The following is a 23408-nucleotide window of genomic DNA, read 5'->3' as shown; positions in this document are numbered from 1 at the left end:
GGTCAGGAAGGGCTGCCTGCAGCTGGGAGTCCTCTTTAACCACACAGAAAAGAGTGAGGATCTTTTAGCTGGAACAGAGAGAATCTGGCACTGGACTAATAGTGCAGGGAATTTTTGGGGCATTTTCAGGTATTTAATCTAGAATCTCAAAGCATAAATGACTGCTGTAGGTCATTTAACCCATGGATCAAGCTTTATAAACTCCAACAGGTATTTGAACATTTTACTCCAACAGGTACTTGTACAGTTTTATTTCCTAAAAAAACAAAGATGAAAATGAGTCACATTTTTCACATTTGCATCTTTGCTTTCTTTAGGTAGATGTGTTTTTAACAACTGAGTATAAACAAAACAATATAATATATAATTACTCCTAGTAGGATTTTATGGTATTTTTATTACCAGAAGGAGTAGATCAATGCAGATCAAGTGCTTTTATAATGCTCTAAGTGTTCTTAAGCAATAACAGACCAAACAGTAGAAGCTCTCTCCCAGGAACAAACCAGCAGTGTCCCCAAACAAGCTTTGTCTTCTAATTCAAGTCAGCAAGACTAAGTGTTGTAACTGGAGAGTATGTGCTTATCAATGCAAGCAGAGATTTTGTAGCTATCTGTACATCCTCCTGAAGGACTAGGGGCCAAAGAAACGGGAACAGTGAATTTCCACACAGCTGCACGTGTCTGAGCAGACAGCTTTTCCAATCGTGCTTCAGCACAAAAAACCCTGTCTCGAAGGGTAAGCAGCACTGACCCACGGAAACAACAAGAGAACAGCAGATACAGGAGTCTGGGGTAGGAGAGCTTGGCAAGAGAAGGTTCACAGAGCTTCAAAAGCTTGTGGGAGCCACCTGAACAAACCTGCCACCTTCCCTTTACCGGAGCTAGAAATGTGATGTGCATGCCTGACTGAGGCACAAAGCACAAGGGTTTGTAGGGCTGTTTGTGGGTATTTACCTGTGTTTGTAGGGCTGTTTGTGGGTTTTTACCTGTGTTTGTAGGGCTGTTTGTGGGTATTTACCTGTCTTTGTAGGGCTGTTTGTGGGTTTTTACCTGCGGGGCTGTGTCGGGATGGAAGGGGCTGCCTATAGGGTGTGTATAGGGTGTGTATAGGGTGTCTATAGGATGTTTATATGGTGTTTTTAGGGCTATTTGTAGGTTTTTACCTGCGGGGCTGTGTCAGGATGGAAGGGGCTGTCTATAGGGTGTCTATAGGGTGTGTAAATGGTGTTTATAGGGTGTTTTTAGGGTGTTTTTAGGGCTGTTTGTAGGTTTTTACCTGCGGGGCTGTGTCGGGGTGGAAGGGGCTGTCTATAGGGTGTCTATAGGGTGTTTTTAGGGTGTTTTTAGGGTGTTTTTAGGGCTGTTTGTAGGTTTTTACCTGCGGGGCTGTGTCGGGGTGGAAGGGGCTGTCTATAGGGTGTGTAAATGGTGTCTATAGGGTGTTTTTAGGGTGTTTTTAGGGCTGTTTGTAGGTTTTTACCTGCGGGGCGGTGTCGGGCCCTGCCCGTTCCCCTCAGGCGGCCCCGCGCGCGCCCCGGCGCCACCTAGCGGCGGCTGAGGGCCCGCAGCGCTGCCCGCGGCCAGCATGGCGCCTGAGGGCCGGGCCGGGCCCGAGCCCCGAGCCCCGAGCCCCGAGCACCGAGCCCCGAGCCCCGAGCCCCGAGCCCAGCCTGAGCCCCGAGCACCGAGCCCGGCCTGAGCCCCGAGCACCGAGCCTCGAGCCCCGAGCCCCGAGCCCCGAGCCCGGCCTGAGCCCCGAGCACCGAGCCCCGAGCCCAGCCTGAGCCCCGAGCCCAGCCTGAGCCCCGAGCACCGAGCCCGGCCTGAGCCCCGAGCACCGAGCCTCGAGCCCCGAGCCCCGAGCCCCGAGCCCCGAGCCCCGAGCCCCGAGCCCCGAGCCCCGAGCCCGGCCCGAGCTCCGCGGCTCCTCCTCCTCCCGGGCCGGGGCAGCTCCGGCCGCAGCATCCCGAGCGCTCCCGGTGTATCCCGGTGAGCTCCTGGTGCATCCCGAGCGCTCCCGGTACATCCCGGTGCTCTCCCGGTACATCCCCAGCGCTCCCGGTGCTCTCCCGGTACATCCCGGTGCTCTCCCTGTACATCCCGAGCTCTCCCGGTACATCCCGAGCGCTCCCGGTGCATCCCCAGCGCTCCCGGTGCTCTCCCGGTACATCCCCAGCGCTCCCGGTGCTCTCCCGGTACATCCCGAGCGCTCCCGGTACATCCCGGTGCTCTCCCGGTACATCCCGAGCGCTCCCGGTGCTCTCCCGGTACATCCCGGTGCTCTCCCGGTACATCCCCAGCGCTCCCGGTACATCCCCAGCGCTCCCGGTGCTCTCCCGGTGCATCCCCAGCGCTCCCGGTACATCCCCAGCGCTCCCGGTGCATCCCCAGCGCTCCCGGTGCTCTCCCGGTGCATCCCCAGCGCTCCCGGTGCATCCCCAGCGCTCCGGCCCGGCCGAGCTCAGCGCACCGAGCGCGGTACCCGGCGGTGCGGGGCTGCAGCGGGGCGGGCCCGGCTCTGCTTTATCCCCGGGAAACGAAAGGGCTGCGGAGGAAAACGCAGCTCGGAATTTGTGTCCCAGCGTGGGCACGGAAAGGGTGCGAGGGAAGGGACGTGGCCAGCTCACAGCAGCTCCTCACCCCTTCCCGCATCCCCTTCTACACCAGAGAAATCCGCTCATCAAACACCTGAAGCACACCTGAAAGACAGTTAACAGCATTTCGATGTTTAATAAAACCCAAATGGTCTTCTGCAAGTAGATTTTTGCTTTTAGCTCACTTTTAAACTCATGAGTTTGCAAAAATATATCTGCTTTTCTCATTTTGCTGCACAGGACAGAAAGAGTATGAATGGCAGACTTAGTAACAAGGCTTTTACAAGCTTTAAGCTATTAAGTTTTTATATTTCAGAATTACAAGATTAAGCATTTTATGCATCACCTCATGCATCATTCAGAAAATCAGAGAAATCTGTGTTTGTATATTCAACTCATTCTCCTCAGCTTTTTAAGAATTTCAAATAATTTGTGCCCTCCAACAGAAGAGAATCCCACTTTTTTTTTAAATTGGGTACACAATATCCAGAAAAATAGCAAAGAAGCAAATGAAAAAAAAAAGGCAAAAAGTCTTGAGAAATTCAAGTGTCTCACAAGAAGATTACTCTTCTCACACCTAGAATTTACTGCTGCAGCTATGAGGGTCTAAAGGGACCAGGCTTGCAGTTTGAGATGGGATCTTTTCTTTGGGCAGCTTATACAGCTTCATGGGATGGACAGACTTGTGGCTATTGCAGAATTAAATGTCTCTTTTTGCAGCGTGCTGGGACTTTCACCTCCTTCCTTAGTCAATCCCCTATATGCCTCCTGCTCTTTGACCTCCATTTCCCCTGCAGCTGGGGGGAGCTGGGCCACTTTCAGCACGGATCCAAGCAGGACAGACCGTGATACACAGCAGCTTTGTGTATGGTGAACACACCAAGCAAATGGCATTTATAAAAGCACCAGCCCTGGGTGGTGTCCCTACCTTCCCTAGCTCCTTCCACAGCTGCTGCTCTCCTCTGCTGCTCAGTTCTGAGCGCTGCCGTTCCCTTTGTGATTCCAAAAAAGCCATTCTTGGTGCCTGGGCATTGCCAGAGCTCACGGGAGCGCTCTGGAGAAGTCACTGCTGCACACAGGACAAGAACCATGTTCTGATGTGGGGACAATAAACACACTCTTACACACCTTAAACACAGCACCACAGAGCCTGCAACAGGTCTCTCCCTGCTGAAATGCAAGGTATTTCCTTATGCTATCAGGTAATAAAACAGCAGTTCAATAGAAAGGAATGTTAATTGGAAGGACAGGAAATGATATCTTATTAGCAACACTTCTGAACTCGGTATAAGAACTTCTGGCTTAATAGCACAGCACTTCTTTAATCACTTTGTGCTTCATGGCTCTAGAGCACTTTTAAGTCAAGCACACGACATTAAGTCCCCAGAGACAAATTTATCTCGTTTGTGAGAGGAAAAGTACACAAGTGATCTGTTAGAGCTGCACAAGGAGTCTGAATTCCTCTATCTTGGCTGCAGTCTCGCCTCCCCAAGGACCAGCTGTGCCATTTATTGCATACTTCTACAGCATCCAAGAATACTGTTACCATCCAACACAGCTTCCCTCCTGTTAGTGTTGGAAGCCGTTTATGAAGCTACCTTAAAGCTGATTTTTCCTCTCTAGCACTACCACATGCAACTACACCCCAGTATCTGAGTGTGACACCTGCACTGCAAGGAACACGTGCTCAGACTTCGGCAAGTCTGTAACTGGAACGCCACAGATAATTTGAAGATAAAAGAACTTCCAAGGGGTTTTCTTTCTCTTGTCAGTATACTAGGGAGAGTAGGATTTTCACTTGATTACTCATGAAAATCCTGTATCTGTAAGCATACGTGAATTTTCAGTTTCATAAAACAACCCAAGTCCTAATGCCTTGTTAAGAGCTCATCACCTTGAGAAAAGTCAAATGCTGCTGGGTTTAAAGGAGAGTTAACAGCTGCATTCCTTCCTCAAGGAGGCAGCAGTAGGGAAAGTTAGAGTCTTCCTTTAAATAAGTTGCTGAGCTTTAAGAAAACTGCTGTAGGTGAGAAGCAGCAGCATTGCTGACCTGTGTGAGTGCTGGAGCCTCATTCCCGGCGGTGCCCCCTCTGCAGAGCCAGCCCCTCTGTCACACACAGACGCTCCCAAGGACAGCCTTTGGCTCCTGCTGCCTCGGAGGGTGACCCCAGTGCCCTGCCCGAGCCAGGGAACACTGCAGAGAGCTCGCAGCATCCCAGGAATGCCACTCTGACTGCAGCGCTCCTCCCGAGTGTCCTGTGCAGAGAGAGAACGGCTCCGAGGCACCCACGCCCCGGTGCCCAGGGCAGCAGCCCGGGGCAGCGCTGAGCCCAGCCTCGCTGTCCCCTCCCCAGGGCTCTGTCCCAGGGGTGGCAAGCACCGAGCACACAACCAAAGCAGCCCTGCAGACACGAGAGAGGTGCGGAGCAGAACTCAAGGCAGCAGAAACAAAGGCCACAGGCAGAGGGCTGAGCACAGAGCCCACACAGAGGTGAGACATTTGCAGGTGAAATGGTTTGAGTTCAAGCTGTCCCATGGACACTTCTGGAACCACTCCCAGCAGCAGCAGCACCTGCCGCAGGTGGCAGCAGGAGAGATGTGAGCAGGCAGGACAGCACAGCACAGCTGCAGCTAGCACAGCTGCAGGCAGCACAGCACAGCTGCAGCTAGCACAGCTGCAGGCAGCACAGCACAGCTGCAGGCAGCACAGCACAGCTGCAGGCAGCACAGCACACCTGCAGCCAGCACAGCACACCTGCAGCCAGCACAGCACACCTGCAGCCAGCACAGCACACCTGCAGCCAGCACAGCACACCTGCAGCCAGCACAGCACAGCTGCAGCCAGCACAGCACACCTGCAGCCAGCACAGCACACCTGCAGCCAGCACAGCACACCTGCAGCTGCAGCCAGCACAGCACAGCTGCAGCCAGCACAGCACAGCTGCAGCCAGCACAGCACAGCTGCAGCCAGCACAGCTGCAGCCAGCACAGCACACCTGCAGCCAGCACAGCACACCTGCAGCTGCAGCCAGCACAGCACACCTGCAGCTGCAGCCAGCACAGCACACCTGCAGCCCTGATGGGCACCCACCCAGGGCTGCCCACGGGCACAGAGCTGGGCAGGAGAACAGCCTGCTTCCCTGGCCAGCAGGGAAAAATGAAACCCATCTGTTGTCACACTGGAGAAAAGGGATATGCTCTTCCTCGTTTTGACTTATCTGACAAAGTAATTGAGAAAAAAGAATTTTATTTCTATATCCATTTATTATTTTGGTCTGTAAAAATATAAGACTAATATACAACTACATCTAGCTTGATTTTTGTAAAATCAATCTTCATTCGGTGAGATACCAATGTACATTATACATTAAAGTTGTAAGAAAAATACTGATATTTGACATTTTAAACAAGTTCATTCATGTAAAAATCACATTGCAAGTAAAATTTAATTAGAAAATACATAATATTCACAAAAATACACATGTTAAAGACAGCTTGTGAGAACATTGTCCTAAATTTAATTCAGGTGTGGAAAAAAACCGTATGATTCACAGTTAGGCTTGACTTCTCCAGTACCACAGCAAAACTTTAAAGTAAATGCATCTTAATTCTATTAAGAATTTGTTCTTCTTTCTATTAAGGTGCACTTAGATCTCCCAGTCACCAGGGAGGAATCACTTTCCCCCCTCTGTGCATGTACAAAACATATAACACTAGTCAAAGGAATTTTAGTTTTTCATTCCGTTCTGAAATAATTTGGGTATTTCATAAATTAATTTATAAAATCTGGCTTGAAAACACAATTTACACACACAGGATACTTAACACACAGATTACATCAATAGCAGCGTAACATTGTCAATCATGCACAGCATCCTCACTGTCACTTCTGGATATTTTTCTCCTTTATTTAGCTATAGATAAAATCTATATAAAACAGTCAAGCCTTTATTGTCTTCCAGGGAGAAAACAGTATAGATGTTAAAAATTTAGGAGGTAGTGAACGAAAGGCTAACAATATCAGCATATTTTAAAAAACCTTATACCGAACCCCAGTATCATTTATATATAAAATTAAATTTAGCCACACGTAATCAACCATTGATCATCCTGAAGTAGCAATTTAAAAATCTTTTGTAATTAACAGTGTAGGTATTAGTAAGATATGGAAGAACTTTAGAAACTTTATGGTAACTGCAGCATTAAGCAATTACATGCTGTGCAGTCTGTCATTGTAACTGTAAATACGCATTTTTTAGATTTACTCTTTAAAGTTTTTATCAAGTCCCAAATGCTTAGTTTTACTACATGTCACCAAATTTCTGTGAAACAGAACATGATCTATGTCAGAAAGAACATTATCTCCCGCTTAGATTACTCTGTTTGCAGGAAAGGTCCTAAGAGATGAAGTCTCATGCAGTTTGGAGTAGGACCCCAGTTAAATTTCTACAAGTCCTTAATACTGGCATAAATATTACTCAAAGTACCCATGCACGTGCCTGGCAGCACAGCAGCCTCGGGGCTGGGCCCTGCCAGGTTCCTGGCCAGACTCAGCCCTCCAGGCAAGTCCATCCTCCCAGCTGTGACCCCAGCTGCAAAATCCTCAGGGACCCATCAGCCCCACGTGGATCTGCACAGAATAAAACATCACACCTGCACTACCAGTTCATTCTCTGTACCTGTGGACCTCTCTTCTCTTCCCATCCAAGTGCCTTTATTCCTTTGATTATTCACAATACATTCAAGTAAACCAAAGGCACAGAAGTGCAAACTAGCAGAATAATGAGTCTCACCCTCCACTGGTGATTTCATACAGGAAGGAAAGTATTTTGACAAAGGAAAATAAAAAAGATATTTTCAAAGTAAACAATCTTCCACAAAGAAAGGAAGTGTAGAGCAGCACTGAGAGAAAACACGTAAAGGTAAAGTCTCCATGTTGCAGAATGAACACTTCTTTTTCTCATTTCACACTAAGTGGATGCAGTTACTTCATTTTTAGTAATTATTAGCAAAACAAGTGAAACACTTGAAAGATCTTACTCTTGTGAAAGATCCCAGGGCTCTCCACACACACACAAAGAAACCATAAATAAGTGTGACAAAAGAGCCCCTCACCTGTATTTGCGGAGTATCACTGCCTGCTGTGCTCATTCTCCATAAATCCTAAGGGAGATAAATGCCTCTCTTGGCATCCTGGACTCCAATGCCATTGGAGGTTTGAGAAAACTACTGCTCATCAGATACTAATTCCAAATGTGCACTTTGTAACACCAAACAGCAGGGATTTGTTTCTGCAGCAGTGTTTGTATCACCGCAAAAACCTGAAACAAACATAGGTTTAGCCTCTGACAGTCTGTGACGACTTTTACAGATTACATTAAACTTACATTGGTCTCCTGTTAGTGAAGTTACCAGAGGTAGATTTTCCTCAAAAATAGACTGAGGGGAAAAAAAGAAAGGGGTCAGTCTCCCTTTGCACTCATCACATCTTCCCAGAGGGTGGAACACGCTCCCAAGCACCCAACTGCTGCTCTGGGGAGCACAGGACAGAACTGGCAGCACCCTGCCCCTCCTGCCAGGCTGACAGAGGCCATGGGATCCCTGGGGAGATCCTTCTCCACAATCCTATTAGTCCCCAGCTCATTTCCCTGCCACAATGTCTGTTCCAGAGGAGGGTCAGGTTGGGAACCAAGGGCCAAAGCAGGAGATACAAAAAGGGGAAGGATAAAAACAATGCTAGAAGGGCTCCCCTGCAGCTGTCCCAGTGAGTGCAGTGGTTACACACACCCCCCTTTGCTCTTGCAGCATCAGGACTTGTCACCGGTGTTTTCACACATAGCAACACTGTCATACCCACAACACCCAGCCAGGGCACACAGCGGTCTGCGTTTACAGAGCAGCTCCTAAAAATGAATAAGTTAATATCACATGGCTCAAACAAGGTGTAGTAAAGCCTCATTCTGATTTAAAACTTGTTTTAATCCAGGGATTTAATTTAGACTGCTCTAACTTTTATATCAGTCACTTTTATATAATCCAGACTCATTCCAACAAACCTTTGCTAGTAGAAATCTTTACAGTTTCTAACTGTAATTTTAACAGAGATTACCTTGTGCTATTTCTATTGCATTAAGTTTATATTTGATTTGCTTGTAACTTCCTGGGATTAGTAACTAAATCCAATGATATTCTTAAATATTGCAAAGTAGAATGGGAACAGGTTTTTGATGCATTAAAGACTTTCACATTTGAATTTCATAATCAGAGTCATTAAAAGTAAACTTGCCTGGCCATTAAAACTAGTAATGGTGCCTGACTAACGAGCCTGTGGTTGCACATTCACTCACAAAGGAACAGTGACCTCCAAAGCCCCACTGCTGGTGCTGCCCACAGAGCCCTGCTGTCCCTGTGTCAGCCAGGACCAGAGCAGCCACCCCATCTCTTCCCAGCCCACCTCTGGCTCTGTCCCAGTTTCCTCTTGCCCAGAGCCCACACACAGCTCTGCCAGCGGAGCAGCAGCCAGGACAGGAGTGAGGGGGCTGGAGCAGCTCCATCCCACGTAAGCAGCACTTCAGAGGAACGTGAAACCACAGTCCATGAGATGCTCAGCCTCACACGTAAGGAAGTTTACTTCTACAGAACCAGTAGTATACGGCATTAAAAAAATAATAAAAATCAAGTACCTTTAAAAGAAAGCTCACAGCCATCTCTTAGCTATCCTTCATTTTCAATTTAAATTTTCCTCATTCAATTTCAGCTATTTATCAATTATCGTCCAGCTTTGTGCATTATTTACATTGAAGTGCAGAATTAATGAAGTTAGTCAACCTACATAATTTTGAATTTCTTGTATTTACTCTTTTCCCTCCTTTTAATCTAACTGCAGTGCTTGGTAGATGGAGAGGTATAAAATGTGTTACATATTAAGCCCAATTAAAACATGTATGGCATCCTTCTATAAAGTACACCAACGTCATTTCATAGCGTTATTATAGTTCCATCTTCTTCTAAGGACTTACGCCCTGGCTCTGGTACTTCATACTCCATACTAATGCTGCCTGCTGAGTGATTCAAGTTCACCTCACTGGAAGGAAGGAATCCATTTTGTGTGGACTCGTGGAGGAGTTCAATTTGTGATAAGGATTCTATGCTTGCGCTGGTAGGCGCAGCTTTTGGGATCTGCTGCGGTTCACCACTGTCTTCAATAATAATGTCCTCCTCATCGCTCTCCTCTTCTCCTTGCAGCAGGTTTCCCAGAATGTTTGGAGTGCTGCTGGGAAGGCTGGACTCAGTGGACTGGCCGGAGCTGCCCGAAGTCCGACTGTTCCTCACGACGTTGTTCCTCTGGTTGGCGGGTCTGACCGTGATGATCAGGTTGCGGCTGTTCGCAATCATCATGTCTGTAACTTGATCGAGGCTTTTTCCTGACACCTCTATCCCATTCACCTCCAGCACCTCATCGTTGACAGCCAGCAGGCCCGTGCTCTGAGCCAGCCCCCCGGGGACCAGCCTGGATATGAAAATGCCCGGCACCTTCTCCAGCCCGTGCGGGGTGACCCTGACGCTGGAGCCGTCGCGGATGTAGAAGCCCAGGGGTTTGTCGGTGCCGTACTTGTAGAGCCTCACCCTGCGGTGGGTCTCGGGCAGAATATCCACGTCTATGATGGAGGACACGGGCCTGAAGTCCTGGGGCATGCTAATGACAATGTGGGGCTTCTTCTTGTGGTTATCTGGACGTAGCACGTTGGATAAGACGTTCTTCTTCCTCGTCATGGTATCCGTCCCGAAGGCACTGTAGTCTGCGTCTTCTGTAAGACAGAGCACACGGGGATTACAGCAGGCACGCCCAGGTCACGCTGCTAACGTGTGTTAGCCCAGCACAGCCCAACAGCCCATCCACTGTCAGCCTTACTATCACAGAAACCTTTCTCTCCACTCACAAAACAAAAGCTTTAATGTTATGAGATTCAAAGTTTGGAATACTTTTGGTTTTCTTCTACCGAAGGAAAAAGCGTGCACAAAAGAAATTGAAGCAAGTTAGCAGCAGCAGACACAAAGAGCGACAGCTGCCTGAGAAAGGGCAGAATGGAAAGAGTGAGTACATTCCTAGAAACATTTTAATTTTATTCAGAGTAATTCCACTTGCTAGTTTTCTCTCCTCAGGTTTCAGATCATTGGAAAAGAAAGAATGAAAAAGGGAAAGCAGCCAGTGTGCCTATTATTGCCTAGTTACTGGGAGCCAGCCAAGTGACCTGGATTCAAACTCCAGAAAGCTTATTCCATTCTGCACTCCTCCCTCCCCCACGCCATGGAGGTAAAATGGCTGTGGAGCAGAAACAAAGAGACCCTGCACACAAATACTTCAAGCAAAACTGTTCATGCAATGCCATAACTGCCACAATTTGATACAGGAATAGGCAAATGGCTTAGAGCTTAAAAAAAACCCAAAAGAAAACGTATATTAGTCTTACAACTACTTGTAAGGGATGAGAAAACATGTTTTGTGGAAGCAATACTGATTTCTGAAATGCTTATTTACCAAAGGTTCCATTTTTCTTTTTAATATGTGATAAGTCACCAAAAAGAATGAACGTAAATATATTCAGATCTGAGCTTCCTCAGAATTACACTTGCACTTACTGCACACATCTTTGTCCCACAGGGGAAAATCCCCAATAATCACACAGAACTGGACTGCAGTAACCCTAGGACCCAGAGAAATTGGGATTTCTTTGTATTAGGCCATTCAGATGCCATTGGTACAGCCAAGAAAGTGGAAGAATGGCTATACATTTCAATCTGTGGACTGGGCTGACTGTGGCAATGCTGCCCTGGTGGCATTTCAGGACAGCTGCCAGCTGCTGAGGAAATCAATGAGTGCACTTGTTTCTGAGGCTGAGATACACAGACATGAAGCAGTGAGATTTGGACTCTTCAGATGCTTTAAGCAAGACAGAACAGAGAAAGTATTCCTGGAGCAACAGGCTAGCACTACTGCAGCATGTAACACCAGCTCCTCCCTTCCCAGCCTTTAGGGCTGCTGAAAACAAGAACAGTCCTTTAGCTGCTCTAGGAAGGCAGCCTTGGACCTAGTACTCTATAAGATAAAGGACAAGAGGAAAAGAAACAAATTCAAATTAGCCCACAAAAAAACCTCAAAGGGATTTATTGTCAGCTCCTGACTTGTGTGTACAAAATAGTTCATCAACATGTTTTAGAAAAATGTGTCCTGATGATGGCCTCATTTACATTTCTTTTTTATTTCCTTTGTTTAAAAAAAATAATTACACCATAAGGAAGGCAAAGCTCTTGCTCAGCTGTTTGCTAAACACAGAGCATCTTTTGCACTGATGTTTACAGCTAAAGTTGTTCAACAATTTAATTGACACAATTGGGAGTTATTTCTGAAGATACCTGATTGACACAGCCCTACTAGAGCCTGAAGTCACTTCCATAGTAATCTCAGTTACTTTGTAATTGAAATTTTAATTAATATAACAGTAGATCTTAACATCAAGCACAAAGGCTGAAGAAATAGCCTAAAATCTGATCTTCACAAATCTAAGGGTGTTAGGTCAGTTGTGTTGAAGAGTTGGTACCTTAAAAAACAATTCAACCATGCCAGCCAAAGCACAGTAACAGGTGAACTGTGTCTGAAATAAAACACCTACAAAAATGCAAACTCAGCCTTTACTCTGTAGTCAGACATCCCAAAGGGCCTTCTAAGATCAGCTGGTTAAGCCCCTGTACTCCACTGCTGACAACTAACCTGCTGACTTTTCAGACAACATGGAGCAATTCTTTTCATCTTTGCTAAAAATTTATGATCAAAATAGAAAGTGAGAGAAGATTTGCCCTTATCTCTCCTGACAACTCATCCAACCAGTTTCCAGTCAGACATCTGGTGTTCCATTGAAAGGATTTTTGCAATTCAATGAGGTGCAATAACGTCTCTTTTTTTATTTAGAACTACAATTGTTTACAAAACAACCTGGAAAGGTCAACTGTGAAATCAGATCCTAGACAGGTCCACCTTTAAATACCTGTTGCTGCTTTAAACACAAGGTAACACTTGCACTCACTCCTGCTGCAGTGGGAGTTGCTGATGACAGCTCCAGGTCCCAACATACTGGTGCCACTCAAGCACTCAGTTCCTGCTGCTTTTGGAAAACACAGGAGAAAACATGACAGCAAAGCTTTGTTTTGATTTTTGTACAAGTGTTCTCCCAGGTGCATTGCAACATTAAAAGGTATTCAATTGATGGGGTTTTCTCCTTAATTTCCAGGTGCACATATTCAGAGATTCAGACAGACTCTGTGGTATTTTACCCATTCTGCCATATCAAATATGTAAAGTATTCAATGTTCCCAGCTTGCCACAGTGGCTGTAAGGCTTCTTCACCAGGCCACACACCCTGCAGGAAATCTGGCATGGACTGGATATACAAACACGTATTTATCATATCCAAGTAGATCTATCATGTCCTGTAAATGATCAAAGACAGTTTGTCCTCTTTATTCAAGTCAGATTTAGAAGTGTTCCTAACTTCCTTCACAGAAACCAGCTCCCAGCCCACCTTCCACAACTATCAGCTGGTAACTTCTGTACAAATCAAATTTTTCCACTTAGCAGATAAACATGAAATCAGCTCCGACAGGACTGGCTTTGAAAGAAATATTATGTAAATGTCTGTATATGAAATAACAGATTCAAAAGGATTTTATAAACAAAAACTAAGAGCAGAAAAACATTCCTTGGAAAAGAGAAGAACTTTAAAAATCTCCTTCAAAAGACAAATCAGAAATCTTAAACTGAGCTGGTGATTTTGTTTTTAGTACTTACGTTACAGAACACATGGCTGAAATAAATGCATCCCAAAATTGCAAGCCAGATGTCAAAACACGTAAGAAACTCTCATACACCAGAAGGAAAGTTTTTTCATTATAACTGCTCTTAATAGTTTAATAATTCAGAACTAGCAGGAATCTTAAGATAGACAGTTAAGGTTAGAGAATTTGTGAAGAAAAAATAGTGAAAGGTTGATAAACTCATCTCCCCAAATCTCAGCAGAACAGAGCACTGGGTAACCTCTCTTCCACTGCTAAACAAGTTTTCTAAAGCAATACTCTCAAGTACAAAGGCATCTTTGTTCTGGCACCTCACTAATCAGTTTAAAACCCCAGCGAAAAATATTTTGGCCTAAAGCCAAAGGACAAGGTGTTAACTACAGATAGTGTGAAGGAGAAGGCCCACACTGTGCAGGAAGGATTTCTTGACCCAGCAGCTTCAAGCTCAAGGTGGCACCAATCTGTACAGACTTATTACATGGAATTGGAAACAAAAGCCCACAGATGCCAAATCTGCTTTCAATTTAATGTTATTGAAGACAGATTTTTGAAATATTTTCCTGATCCATTTGTAAATCAATGTAGAATTACCCCTCGAGAATTCAATTTTCAAAACCCCCAAGTAGTTAGTATATTTGAAGAGATGCAATTCAGCATTTTTTGAATACAACCAAACAGATCTCCTCTTATTTAGTCACAAAAATATGGTTTTAGGAAACTAACCTGTGTTTTTAGGAAGAGGCCTCAGAATAGCCAGGCCAGTCCACAAAGCTGTTTAAAAAGCCAACTGCTCTTACTTCTCACCAAAATAAAGCTTCTCAGTGACAAAGGCTTCCTCAAGAGGCACAAGTGGATTAACCAAAGAATCCACTTCCCACTAAATACAGCCACATACATGCAGAACTTGCAGGAGCTGGATATTGTAATTTAGAATCCTGTGAGGGACTGCTAAGGATATTATAATGAAATGTATCTTCTGTTATCTCTATTGTTCTTGTATTTACAATGCAAAGTTCCCCACATCAAGCTGCCCTTCAGCCTGTGCAGACTGTTACCCTCCATTTTCTCTTCAGAAGGGTTTTTCTCACAGACAGAGTGACTCCCATACATCTGGATTTAATCTCAAAACATCAGTTTAACCTTTAAATACCAGATGTCAACAGTACCTGTTAATCTGTTAAATTGCAGAATGAAATTCCAGTGAGGAATGTTTTCTGCAAGCTGACAGCCAATCCTGACTTGTGCAACATCAATCCCCAGTTTAGATTTGGCACTGGAGAAGTTTATAAAGTATTTTAAAGGAATTTTGTGAAATACAATTAGAGAAGTCCAAGGGGAATAATGTGATTCCATTACAAGATCTCTAGGTTTTTTACCTCCATCAACCAAGCCACATAAATGTTCAGGACAAACAGAGCTTTCAGAAATGAGGAGTCTAAATCAAACAGGAGAGAAGAGTTCTTATTCTGGCATAACATTTCCCAAATTCTGGAGTCCCATTATCACAACCATCGCTTATTAATAATCTTGCAGCTCCCATTTCAACCCCTCAAGGTGTTCCTTGGATCCAATACACTAAGAAGTTAATACTATTTACATTAGATTTCACTGCAGTCTGTTCATACCTCAAGTTAGCTTTGCACAAATTACATGTCATTTCTAAACAATTAAGACAGTGTGATAAAAATTTCATATCCTATAGGGCATCAAAACACTTTCCCTCTTGCCCACAGTGGCTTTTTGTCTAAGATCTAAATTCCCATCTTCTGCTGCTGGAAATACAAAAGAAGTTAAGTGCCATTACAAAACCCACAAAAAATTTTCAGCTGATTTAAGAGAATGCATGAAAGCCACAGGTACCCTTCCAGGTGGAAAAGTAACTTGTGCCACTTGTAGCTCCAAACCAGCCCCATCAATAGCAAGTATTTGCTCAGACATTTCTTCTCCATCCCAGAGCCAGTAAGGCTGCTGCAATCTATGAATTAAGCACACTTAAATCATGCTGCACAAAATCTCAACCATCCCTAACTCCACCAATCCAGCCTCAGTTACAGGAAAGCATCACAAATAAAATACAGAATAAAGTTATTTCTGTATTTTCCATCGAACAAACACCTGCTCTATACAGCAAAGATGCCTCAATTCCATGAACAGCTGTGGTCAGTGTGGCCACAACTAATCCCCAACAAAGTGCAGTGGGGACTGTGGTGCCAGCCTGGGATCTTTATTCCCTGAAACTCCCCAGGCAGAAAGCTCTCGTGTCCAAGGGAAGGCACTGACACCTGCTACTTTCTACACAGCTTTTCCTGCTTGTCAATTCTTGTTCTGATAAACTAAAATGGATTCATCTTCTTCTACTTTTGTGCATTACATCAACTCCTAGCACCTCCTGGCAAGTGCCAGGACAAATAATCCACCTGGATCAAATCAAGGTAAATGGTGGTAGGAAACTAAGAAAGCATTACAAATGTAACACTAGGAACAGGCAACATCAGACCTGTCACACTAGGAACAATCTAAAAACATATGGTGTAAAAATATAAACTGAATAATCCCAGTCTGACAAAGTGGCTTATCCCTTCCTGTCATATGGCTACTGTAGGGGATTAGGTGGAATCACAGGCCTTGTCTCCCTCCAGGTTCTGCTAAAGCAAATGGTTCATGCCTTTGGCATTTCAGCACTGAGAGCACAGCCCTTACCAGTCTATACTGTCAACACAAAACAGACATTTTGCCAGCACCCAGCAGCTGCCAAGCAGCAACACTGGTTATGGATATTGGGTTTGTGTCACACTCTTGTGGAGATGTTCACTTTTTGGAGAGGGAGTTGATAAAAGCTTCTGATGCCCAAGCATTTTCCAAGGAAAAGATGTCTTAGAAACAGCCAGGAACAACACCACAGAAACAAATACTAACTTCTAACTGGATTTTTGCCCTTCATGAACAAAAGCAGACAGTAGGAACACACAACCAGAGCAGACACACTGCTTTCAAAGGCAAACCAACAAAGCAAGCTGCCCTCACTCCTGAGGTTTGCTAACTGATATAAGCTTGTTTTATTAGGGAAGTGTGATAAGAGTAGCATATTACAAAGCTAGTCTTGAATTTATACTTTAATATTGCGTTTAACACTTCATGTAATAACACTTTTAATATTATTTTCCATCCTTTAACGGTCTCTCCTCTTGTCTGATCAAGATTGGAATTTTAAGTGAAAAGTGTCCAAACTACAGAGCAGAAAACCTTAGTGGATGAAAGTTTATTTTCATTTTCTTACATAAAACCAGAAAGAAGCATTTGCTAGAGATTTAACTTGACTTTAACTCAACTAAAGACAAGCAAAAAATCACAAAGTATAAATAGGTTGCCTGAGGAAGCCCTTGCAAGAGAGACAAGCTGTGAATACCTTTCGTGACTCATAATTATTACGGAATTTGACATGATGAAAGAGGACTGAAGGGTTTTTTCCTCCATACATCACAGTGTAACTGGATAAACAGATGATTCACATTCTTCAAGTGCTCTTACCTTTTCTCTGAATGAAAATCCTGAGTAGAGGATTGGCTGTAGAGACTGCTTTGTGATAATTGTCATCATTATTGATAGGCAGCAGGTCTCCGTGAATGTCCGTGTATCCCACCAGAACATCGACGTTTGGGATCTTGTGCACGTGCTGCAACAATCCATAGAACTCCTCAAACTTTCCAGGTTTGGATCTCTCCAGAGAAAATCGTCGAAATTCTGCCCCAAACTACAACAAAATATATCTTACATCATTAATATGGAAGCAACAGAATTATTTTATGTTAAACGAGAAACGTTACAGAATTGAATTTAGCGCACTAAAACCTACAACAAACAATTTTGACACGGTATAACCACTCGGTTAAAACAGATGTTTTTCCCCAAAGTTGTAGCTAGTTTTGTACCTGGTAGAATGAGTGCTTTTGAGCATGCCAAGGCTGTCTCATTGTTCCATTTAACGGAGCTCATCAGCACTAAGGTGACCAACCGGTGCAGGATTCCTGCAGGTTCTCGCAGGCTGCTGAAGCAACCATGCTGGGCAAGGGACAGAACTGAGAGGCAGCAGTGCTGCGGCAGCTCAAAGCAGGGCTGTGATTAGCATCCTGTGGTATGTGACTACCTGGAATTTGGTTCCAAGAACTAGCAGTGCCCTTGAGAGCAGTGGGCAGGGATTGTTACACAACTGCGGGTCACCCATGCAAGGCTGAGCAGCCCTCACACCCCCAGCTGTTTGGGCAGGAAATGAGAATGCCACTTGGGTGTGAAGACCAGAAGAACTGTTGCTGCTTTTCAGTCCAACCCACGTGCAGCCCAGCTCTGAGGAGCTGATCTCAGGTCCACTCTGCTCCTGCCTGAAGAGATGTAGCAGAGGCAACCAGCCACTACCTCTGACAGTGTTCAGAAGATTCGCTTGCATGGGCAAGGCTCAAATCTTGATTGCAACAGCCTTTCAAATCAGGGTTCTATCCAAGGTATAGAACCTGGATTTTACGATTGTGGCAAGGTTCAGAAAATATGAAATAAATAAATAAATATAAATGAGTCACTGACACTACTTTCAGGGGTAGGATTTGCTTGCAGTCAACATAATCATTCAACAAAAAACCCAGCTCACAGATCCACTCAAGCTCAGTCTCCTAAATCATCTCTAAAGAAAACACTTATTAAAAACAGGTTGCTTATTAAGGCAATGATACAGCAGGGGCAGGCAGGAGACTCAACTGTGTGCCAAGAAAAGGATGAGCATTTGATGTAGACTGGACAAATTGTGATTTTTACCACACATAGCTAGTAAAATGTTGGTGTTCTGCCTAACAAGGGCAGGACCCAAAGCAAACAGAATACTGGATAAAAATTACTCCAAATCCTCCATATCAGGCACATACACAACATACCAGAGATGTCAAAAGGAATTCAGAGATAGCAGCAGCCAGGTTACAAAAACCAGAACAGACTGTATGAGTTAAAAGGATAACAAGCTAATAATTCAAAAAAACTCAGTTGGCTGGTTTTTTTTTGTGTGAATTCTATTGCTGACCTACAGTGAATATCAAGACTTTAAATATAATTTCTTCAGCAAATTTAGTTTTAAGCAGAGCAGAAGGACACGTGGAACAAAATGCTCTGAGTGCAAGTGTGAGTCTCGGTATCGCATACTTTGGTGTGTGTTACACACAGGAGATGCGGAGGTGCACTTTACCTCACACCTGATTACAATCTTTTGGAGAATAAAGGCCTGGGAGTTCTCACATACAAACAAAGAACTGAAAATCAGGAGACAAGGACCCCGGTAACACCGTGCTAAACTCAAAACAAGCTACACCTTCAACACCCCACCTTCCCCTAAAAGCTTCAAATAAAGGAGTTATCTGGGAACATTCCTGCTCTAAAAAGCCTGCAATTCGCTAACATTAACTAATAAGGCAGAAGGGATGATTCATACCTGCTTAGAAACAAAAGCCCGGCCCACAGGAGGAACTCCCATCACGTCAGAGGCAGCACAGTTTAATCACGACATGGATGCAGGACCTCATCCTGTCCCAGATCCTTCCCCAGCTGCGGGATGCGTGAGCCCCACAGGAACTGCCCATGCATGGCAGCAATCGAAACTGTTTGGCTTTCAAGGATTACATAGTTTAAACATAATTCACTAATAAAAGTTTAAAAAGCCAACAACCTCACCCTCAGCTTGGAGTAAATGTTGAATCTTACAACAAGCAAAGGGCCAGATTTTCCAATGTGTGATATTTATTTTTTCCATGTCATTTTATACATATTTGGTGCAAATACCAAGAGACTCATAACCCTCTTGCACTTCCTAACACGGTTTGCTCAATACTATTAGAAAGCAGGTAAAAGACAAGTCCAGCTGTACAATTCCATTATCTGAATCCCTGAAATGTCTGCATTTTCTATCAGATGCTGCACTCCATCCCATGGAAGAGGCTTGCACTGGATGTTCTAGAGACGAGACGCTGGAAGAGTAACTTAAGCAGAGAAAGCTCCTTGCCACCTGAGCTCTTTACAGCCTGTGCTGTTCCCCTGGCACTCCCCAGGGAGCCATGGCAGCACACCAGGAAGGCACCCAGGATGCTCATTCAACACTCATTTATGGGGCACGTTTTTAAGTCCTCTGAAACACAACATAAAGCTGCTCTATGCAAGTCTCCATTGCTGACAGAGCACGAGCTGCAGTGACCTTCTCTGGCTTACCAGTTACTAAGATTTTACTCAGAAAAAAGTATTATTCCAAATCATGAGAGAGGGAGAAAACCTGAATTTTACTATATAGAGAACTAGAAGCTTATTTTGGGGGTTTCCATACCATCACTAGGAACTCTAGACCAGGGTATAAAGTTTTATTTTCCATGACAAGAAAATGGGCAGACTGGAATTCAAGTTCTATGGGGAATCGCCAGGGTGAGCTCAGAGCAGTTACCCAAACTGAATAAACTAAACTAACAAAAGGATTGTGCTCATATAACTGCAACCACAGTTGGGCTGTGCTGGCCCAGCCTTGTCAGCTGAGGCACAATTATTGATTTGGAATATCTAAATAAAGAGCTGTACATCACCGAGCAGCCTTCAAAGCCCAAGCCACTCCACGGGAATGGCTCCTTCCACCTCCCCCACAGGCCCTTCTTCCTTCTCTTCAGAATCGCTCATTTTCATAGAAGAAAGATGACTCCTCTGCAGTATTAAATTGAGGTGCTGTTCAATAATGTAATAGCAACAAGTAGTTCTAGGAATGCCTTGAATCCTGCTCCATAATATGCACTTGAGGGACAATCCTTATTCATTAGGGCTGCACTTCTCTCTACAAATACCTGGAATACATCACATGGCTGACTCCCTAAATATATTTTAAATCAAGGAACACACACAGCGGGGAAACAGTAATCTTAGAGTTTTGGGTGAGGAAACAAGTGATTTGGGTTTGTAAGCACATCATACTGATTATTTTCAACCTTATTAAAGCATAAATAAAAGACTTCACCATCACAGTACTAACTTAACTGGTATTTGAAATAACAGCTACCAGATATTCCTGTGCTTGCTGCTTTAGGCCACATGAAAAATGAACACTTGAAAGAAATCATCCTTATTCAAGCTGTAGAGACCAACCACACACTCTCCAGAAGTTCCAGCACTACGATGCCTTATCCTTAACCTTCCACACAGCTCAAGTCCTGACTGCTTCACCCGCACTGCTACTCTAACACTTCACTAGCAGGAAAGGAGGGGACAGAACACAGGCTGCTCCCCACTTTAAAAAACAACCCAAGAGATCCATGTGTCCACCAATGGAAAGCACATTTCCACGTGGATACACTTGCCATCCACCTAGGCAATGAAAAAGGAGTTTTAACTCAACATTTCTTTAACTAATAGACCTTCCACCTCAAACTGTACATTCAGCAGTTTTACAATTGGAAATTATTACAAATATAAAGCAGAACAAAAAAAAAAAAATCCAATCTCCCTCAGAATAGCAAAGCTTTACCAGAAATCTTTACCTAACCAGTAAATATAAACTAAAAACAGAAGAGATGGGGATACAGGTATGGGAGAATTTACAGAGCTGGACAAAGCTGTGAGCAGCTGACACCGGTGAACACACAGGTACACACTCCTGAAACACTGCCAGGGTAAAAGTCTCTCGGGGCCTCGAAGAGAAGGCAAACTCCACTTTTGGATACGGTAGCCAGGGCTCGCCTCTACCTCTCCTGTAAGCCTACACTGCACCGCACAAAGAGCTACAGAAAGACATGATCATTAAAGAGAAAAAGGTAACTACAGAAACAGTCACTAACAAACGCACTCATTGCAATTCGGACAAGAGCGGGTTTTGACGCTGGGGAATTATCACAGAACTGTTAGGGCTGGAAGGGACCTCTGGAGATCGTGTCAAGTATGTCTGTAATCACCTCTTTTGGCCCAGTGATCTCACGCTTTCCCCATAACACATATTTCTCCGTACGTCTTTTAGTCTGTCCAGAAACTTAGGAGCCAACCCCAATTACCTGGGTTTTTTTTTAAACCGTCTACATTTCCTCCCCGCAGACATCGCAGCCAGCGAGCGACCCCAGCACCTCCGGCAGCCGGCGGCCAGAGGCACAGGTGTGGAGGGAGCGCCGGGGCCCGCCCGCCGAGCCCGGTGGCCTGCGGAGCGCTCAGGCCGCGGCGGGGCCGTGCCCCGGCGGCTCCTCGGGCAGGTGAGTCAGCAGCTGTCCCCGTCCCCGTGCCCGCAGCGACACCGCGGCCCGACGGCCCCGCGGGGCCGGCCCGGTCCTTCCCCCCGCGCCCGCGGCCCTCAGGCGGCGGCAGCTCCCACCTTGCTCTTCACCTCCATGGTGCCCAGGCCGCGGCTGCCCGCGGCGCCGCGCTGAGCCCGGTTCATGCCGCGCGCGGTCGCTGCGTGCGCTGCTCTCGCTCCTCTCTCCGCCGGAGCGCTGCGGGACGGGCAGCGGCGCGGCCCAGCCAAGAGCCCCCGGCACCCGCGGCCGCTCCGCCGCCTCCGCCCTCAGCGCGGCCGGGCCGGGGCGGGGCCGCGCGGCTCCGGCACCTGCCGGGACCCGGGGCGGGGCCGCCGCCGCGCCTGCGCCGCCTCCGCGGGGCCGCGCACGGGCGGGGCCGCGCACCTGCCGCCGCAGCCTCGGCAAGATGGAGGCGGCGGGGCGCGGGGTGCCGGGGCTCTGTGCCGCTGTCCCCGCAGCAGGTGCGGGCTGTGCCTCCGCAGCCGGTGTCCCGCAGTGGCCGGGATGTGCGCGCACGGGGCTGGAGCGCGGCTCGGCTCCCGCTGCCTCCTCAGGCACCTCCCGTCCCGCACCGCCGCATCCTCCCGCGGCCCTCAGGAGCCTCCGTGCCGAGCTCCCGCTCCTCCACAGCCCTGAGGAGCCAGCCCTCACCCGAACCCTCCCACAGCCCCCGGAGCCTCCGTGCCGAGCTCCCGCTCCTCCACAGCCCTGAGGAGCCAGCCCTCACCCGAACCCTCCCACAGCCCCCGGAGCCTCCGTGCCGAGCTCCCGCTCCTCCACAGCCCTGAGGAGCCGCCATCCCGCTGCCCTCAGCCCGGGTCAGGCTGCCCTGAGGGCTCGGACCCCTCAGACATGGAGCTCGGGGATGGGCTGAAGCATCTCCGTAGATCCAACCCCAGCCATTGTGGGATTCTGGGATCTTGGCATCCCACGGGTGTAACACACAAACCGCACCAATGTTAGCTGATGTTTACACATTACATAAACAATCCTTGGTCAAGACCAAAGTATGAAGTCTCCCTCCCAGGATGTGGCTCTGTGTCCTGAACGTAAAGGTGTTCATGGAGCTTGTTTTCATTTTAGTCACAAATATGATTGCAGGATCTGGTAATGTCAGTGCTAACCTTCCTTATTGTATTAATTCTGAGACAGATCAATTATTTTCCGTTCAAGTCCAGTTAAACTACCCTGACAAAAGTACAAAATCCACGAGTGGAGAGACGGTAAACTGAATAAAAATGACTTCTCACGTGTGTATGGACAAGAAGAAAGCACGTACATTAATCTCATTATGTCAACAGACCTTTGAATTACAGGTCTCTCCATAATCTACAAACCTGCTAGAAGAGAACGTGGTGTGAGGTCTCATCATGTAGATCTTGTGTGGACGGCTGTGACGGGAACTCAAACAATGCCTTGCAACTGAGACAAGCCATGGGTGTCTAGTCAGTTCTCAAGTCTCAGCTGGTAATCAGTAATTAAATAAAAAGCATCCAGTGCTGAATCACTTCTAAGTCGGTGCTGATTTTTGTACAGTTGATCTGCCTCCCATCACGCCAAAGGCGAAGGAATTGCAGCTCTCACTCGAGCCAAGACAAGCTGTAATTAGCACAGAGGATATTGTTAATAGTTAAGTATAGTTTGCTGCCAGACGGTGTCTAGGCTGATTCAAGTCTTCTCCTCCT

General features: G+C 46.2%; 1 protein-coding gene across 2 annotated transcripts; it reads right to left on the bottom strand.

Annotated features, from left to right (window-relative positions):
* Positions 1–5837: 5837 nt before the first annotated feature.
* PARD6B (par-6 family cell polarity regulator beta) lies at positions 5838–22020 on the bottom strand. 2 transcript variants are annotated; one of them, XM_086853306.1, is made up of 3 exons: positions 21801–22020; positions 16970–17192; positions 5838–10401 (listed from the first exon to the last, which is right to left on the bottom strand). In XM_086853306.1, the coding sequence occupies exons 1-3, from the start codon at positions 21864–21866 to the stop codon at positions 9572–9574; spliced, it is 1119 nt and encodes a 372-aa protein (XP_086709432.1). In that variant the 5' UTR covers positions 21867–22020; the 3' UTR covers positions 5838–9571. The 2 variants fall into 2 exon arrangements, with proteins under 2 accessions (XP_086709432.1, XP_023795928.1); XM_023940160.2 differs by lacking the exon at positions 21801–22020 and adding an exon at positions 17371–17532.
* Between the last annotated feature and the right edge of the window lie 1388 nt (positions 22021–23408).

The sequence above is a fragment of the Cyanistes caeruleus genome, chromosome 16, assembly GCF_971803275.1.
Source record: "Cyanistes caeruleus chromosome 16, bCyaCae1.hap1.1, whole genome shotgun sequence".
Classification (NCBI taxonomy): Eukaryota; Metazoa; Chordata; class Aves; order Passeriformes; family Paridae; genus Cyanistes; species Cyanistes caeruleus.
This window is presented reverse-complemented; position numbering and strand designations above follow the sequence as displayed.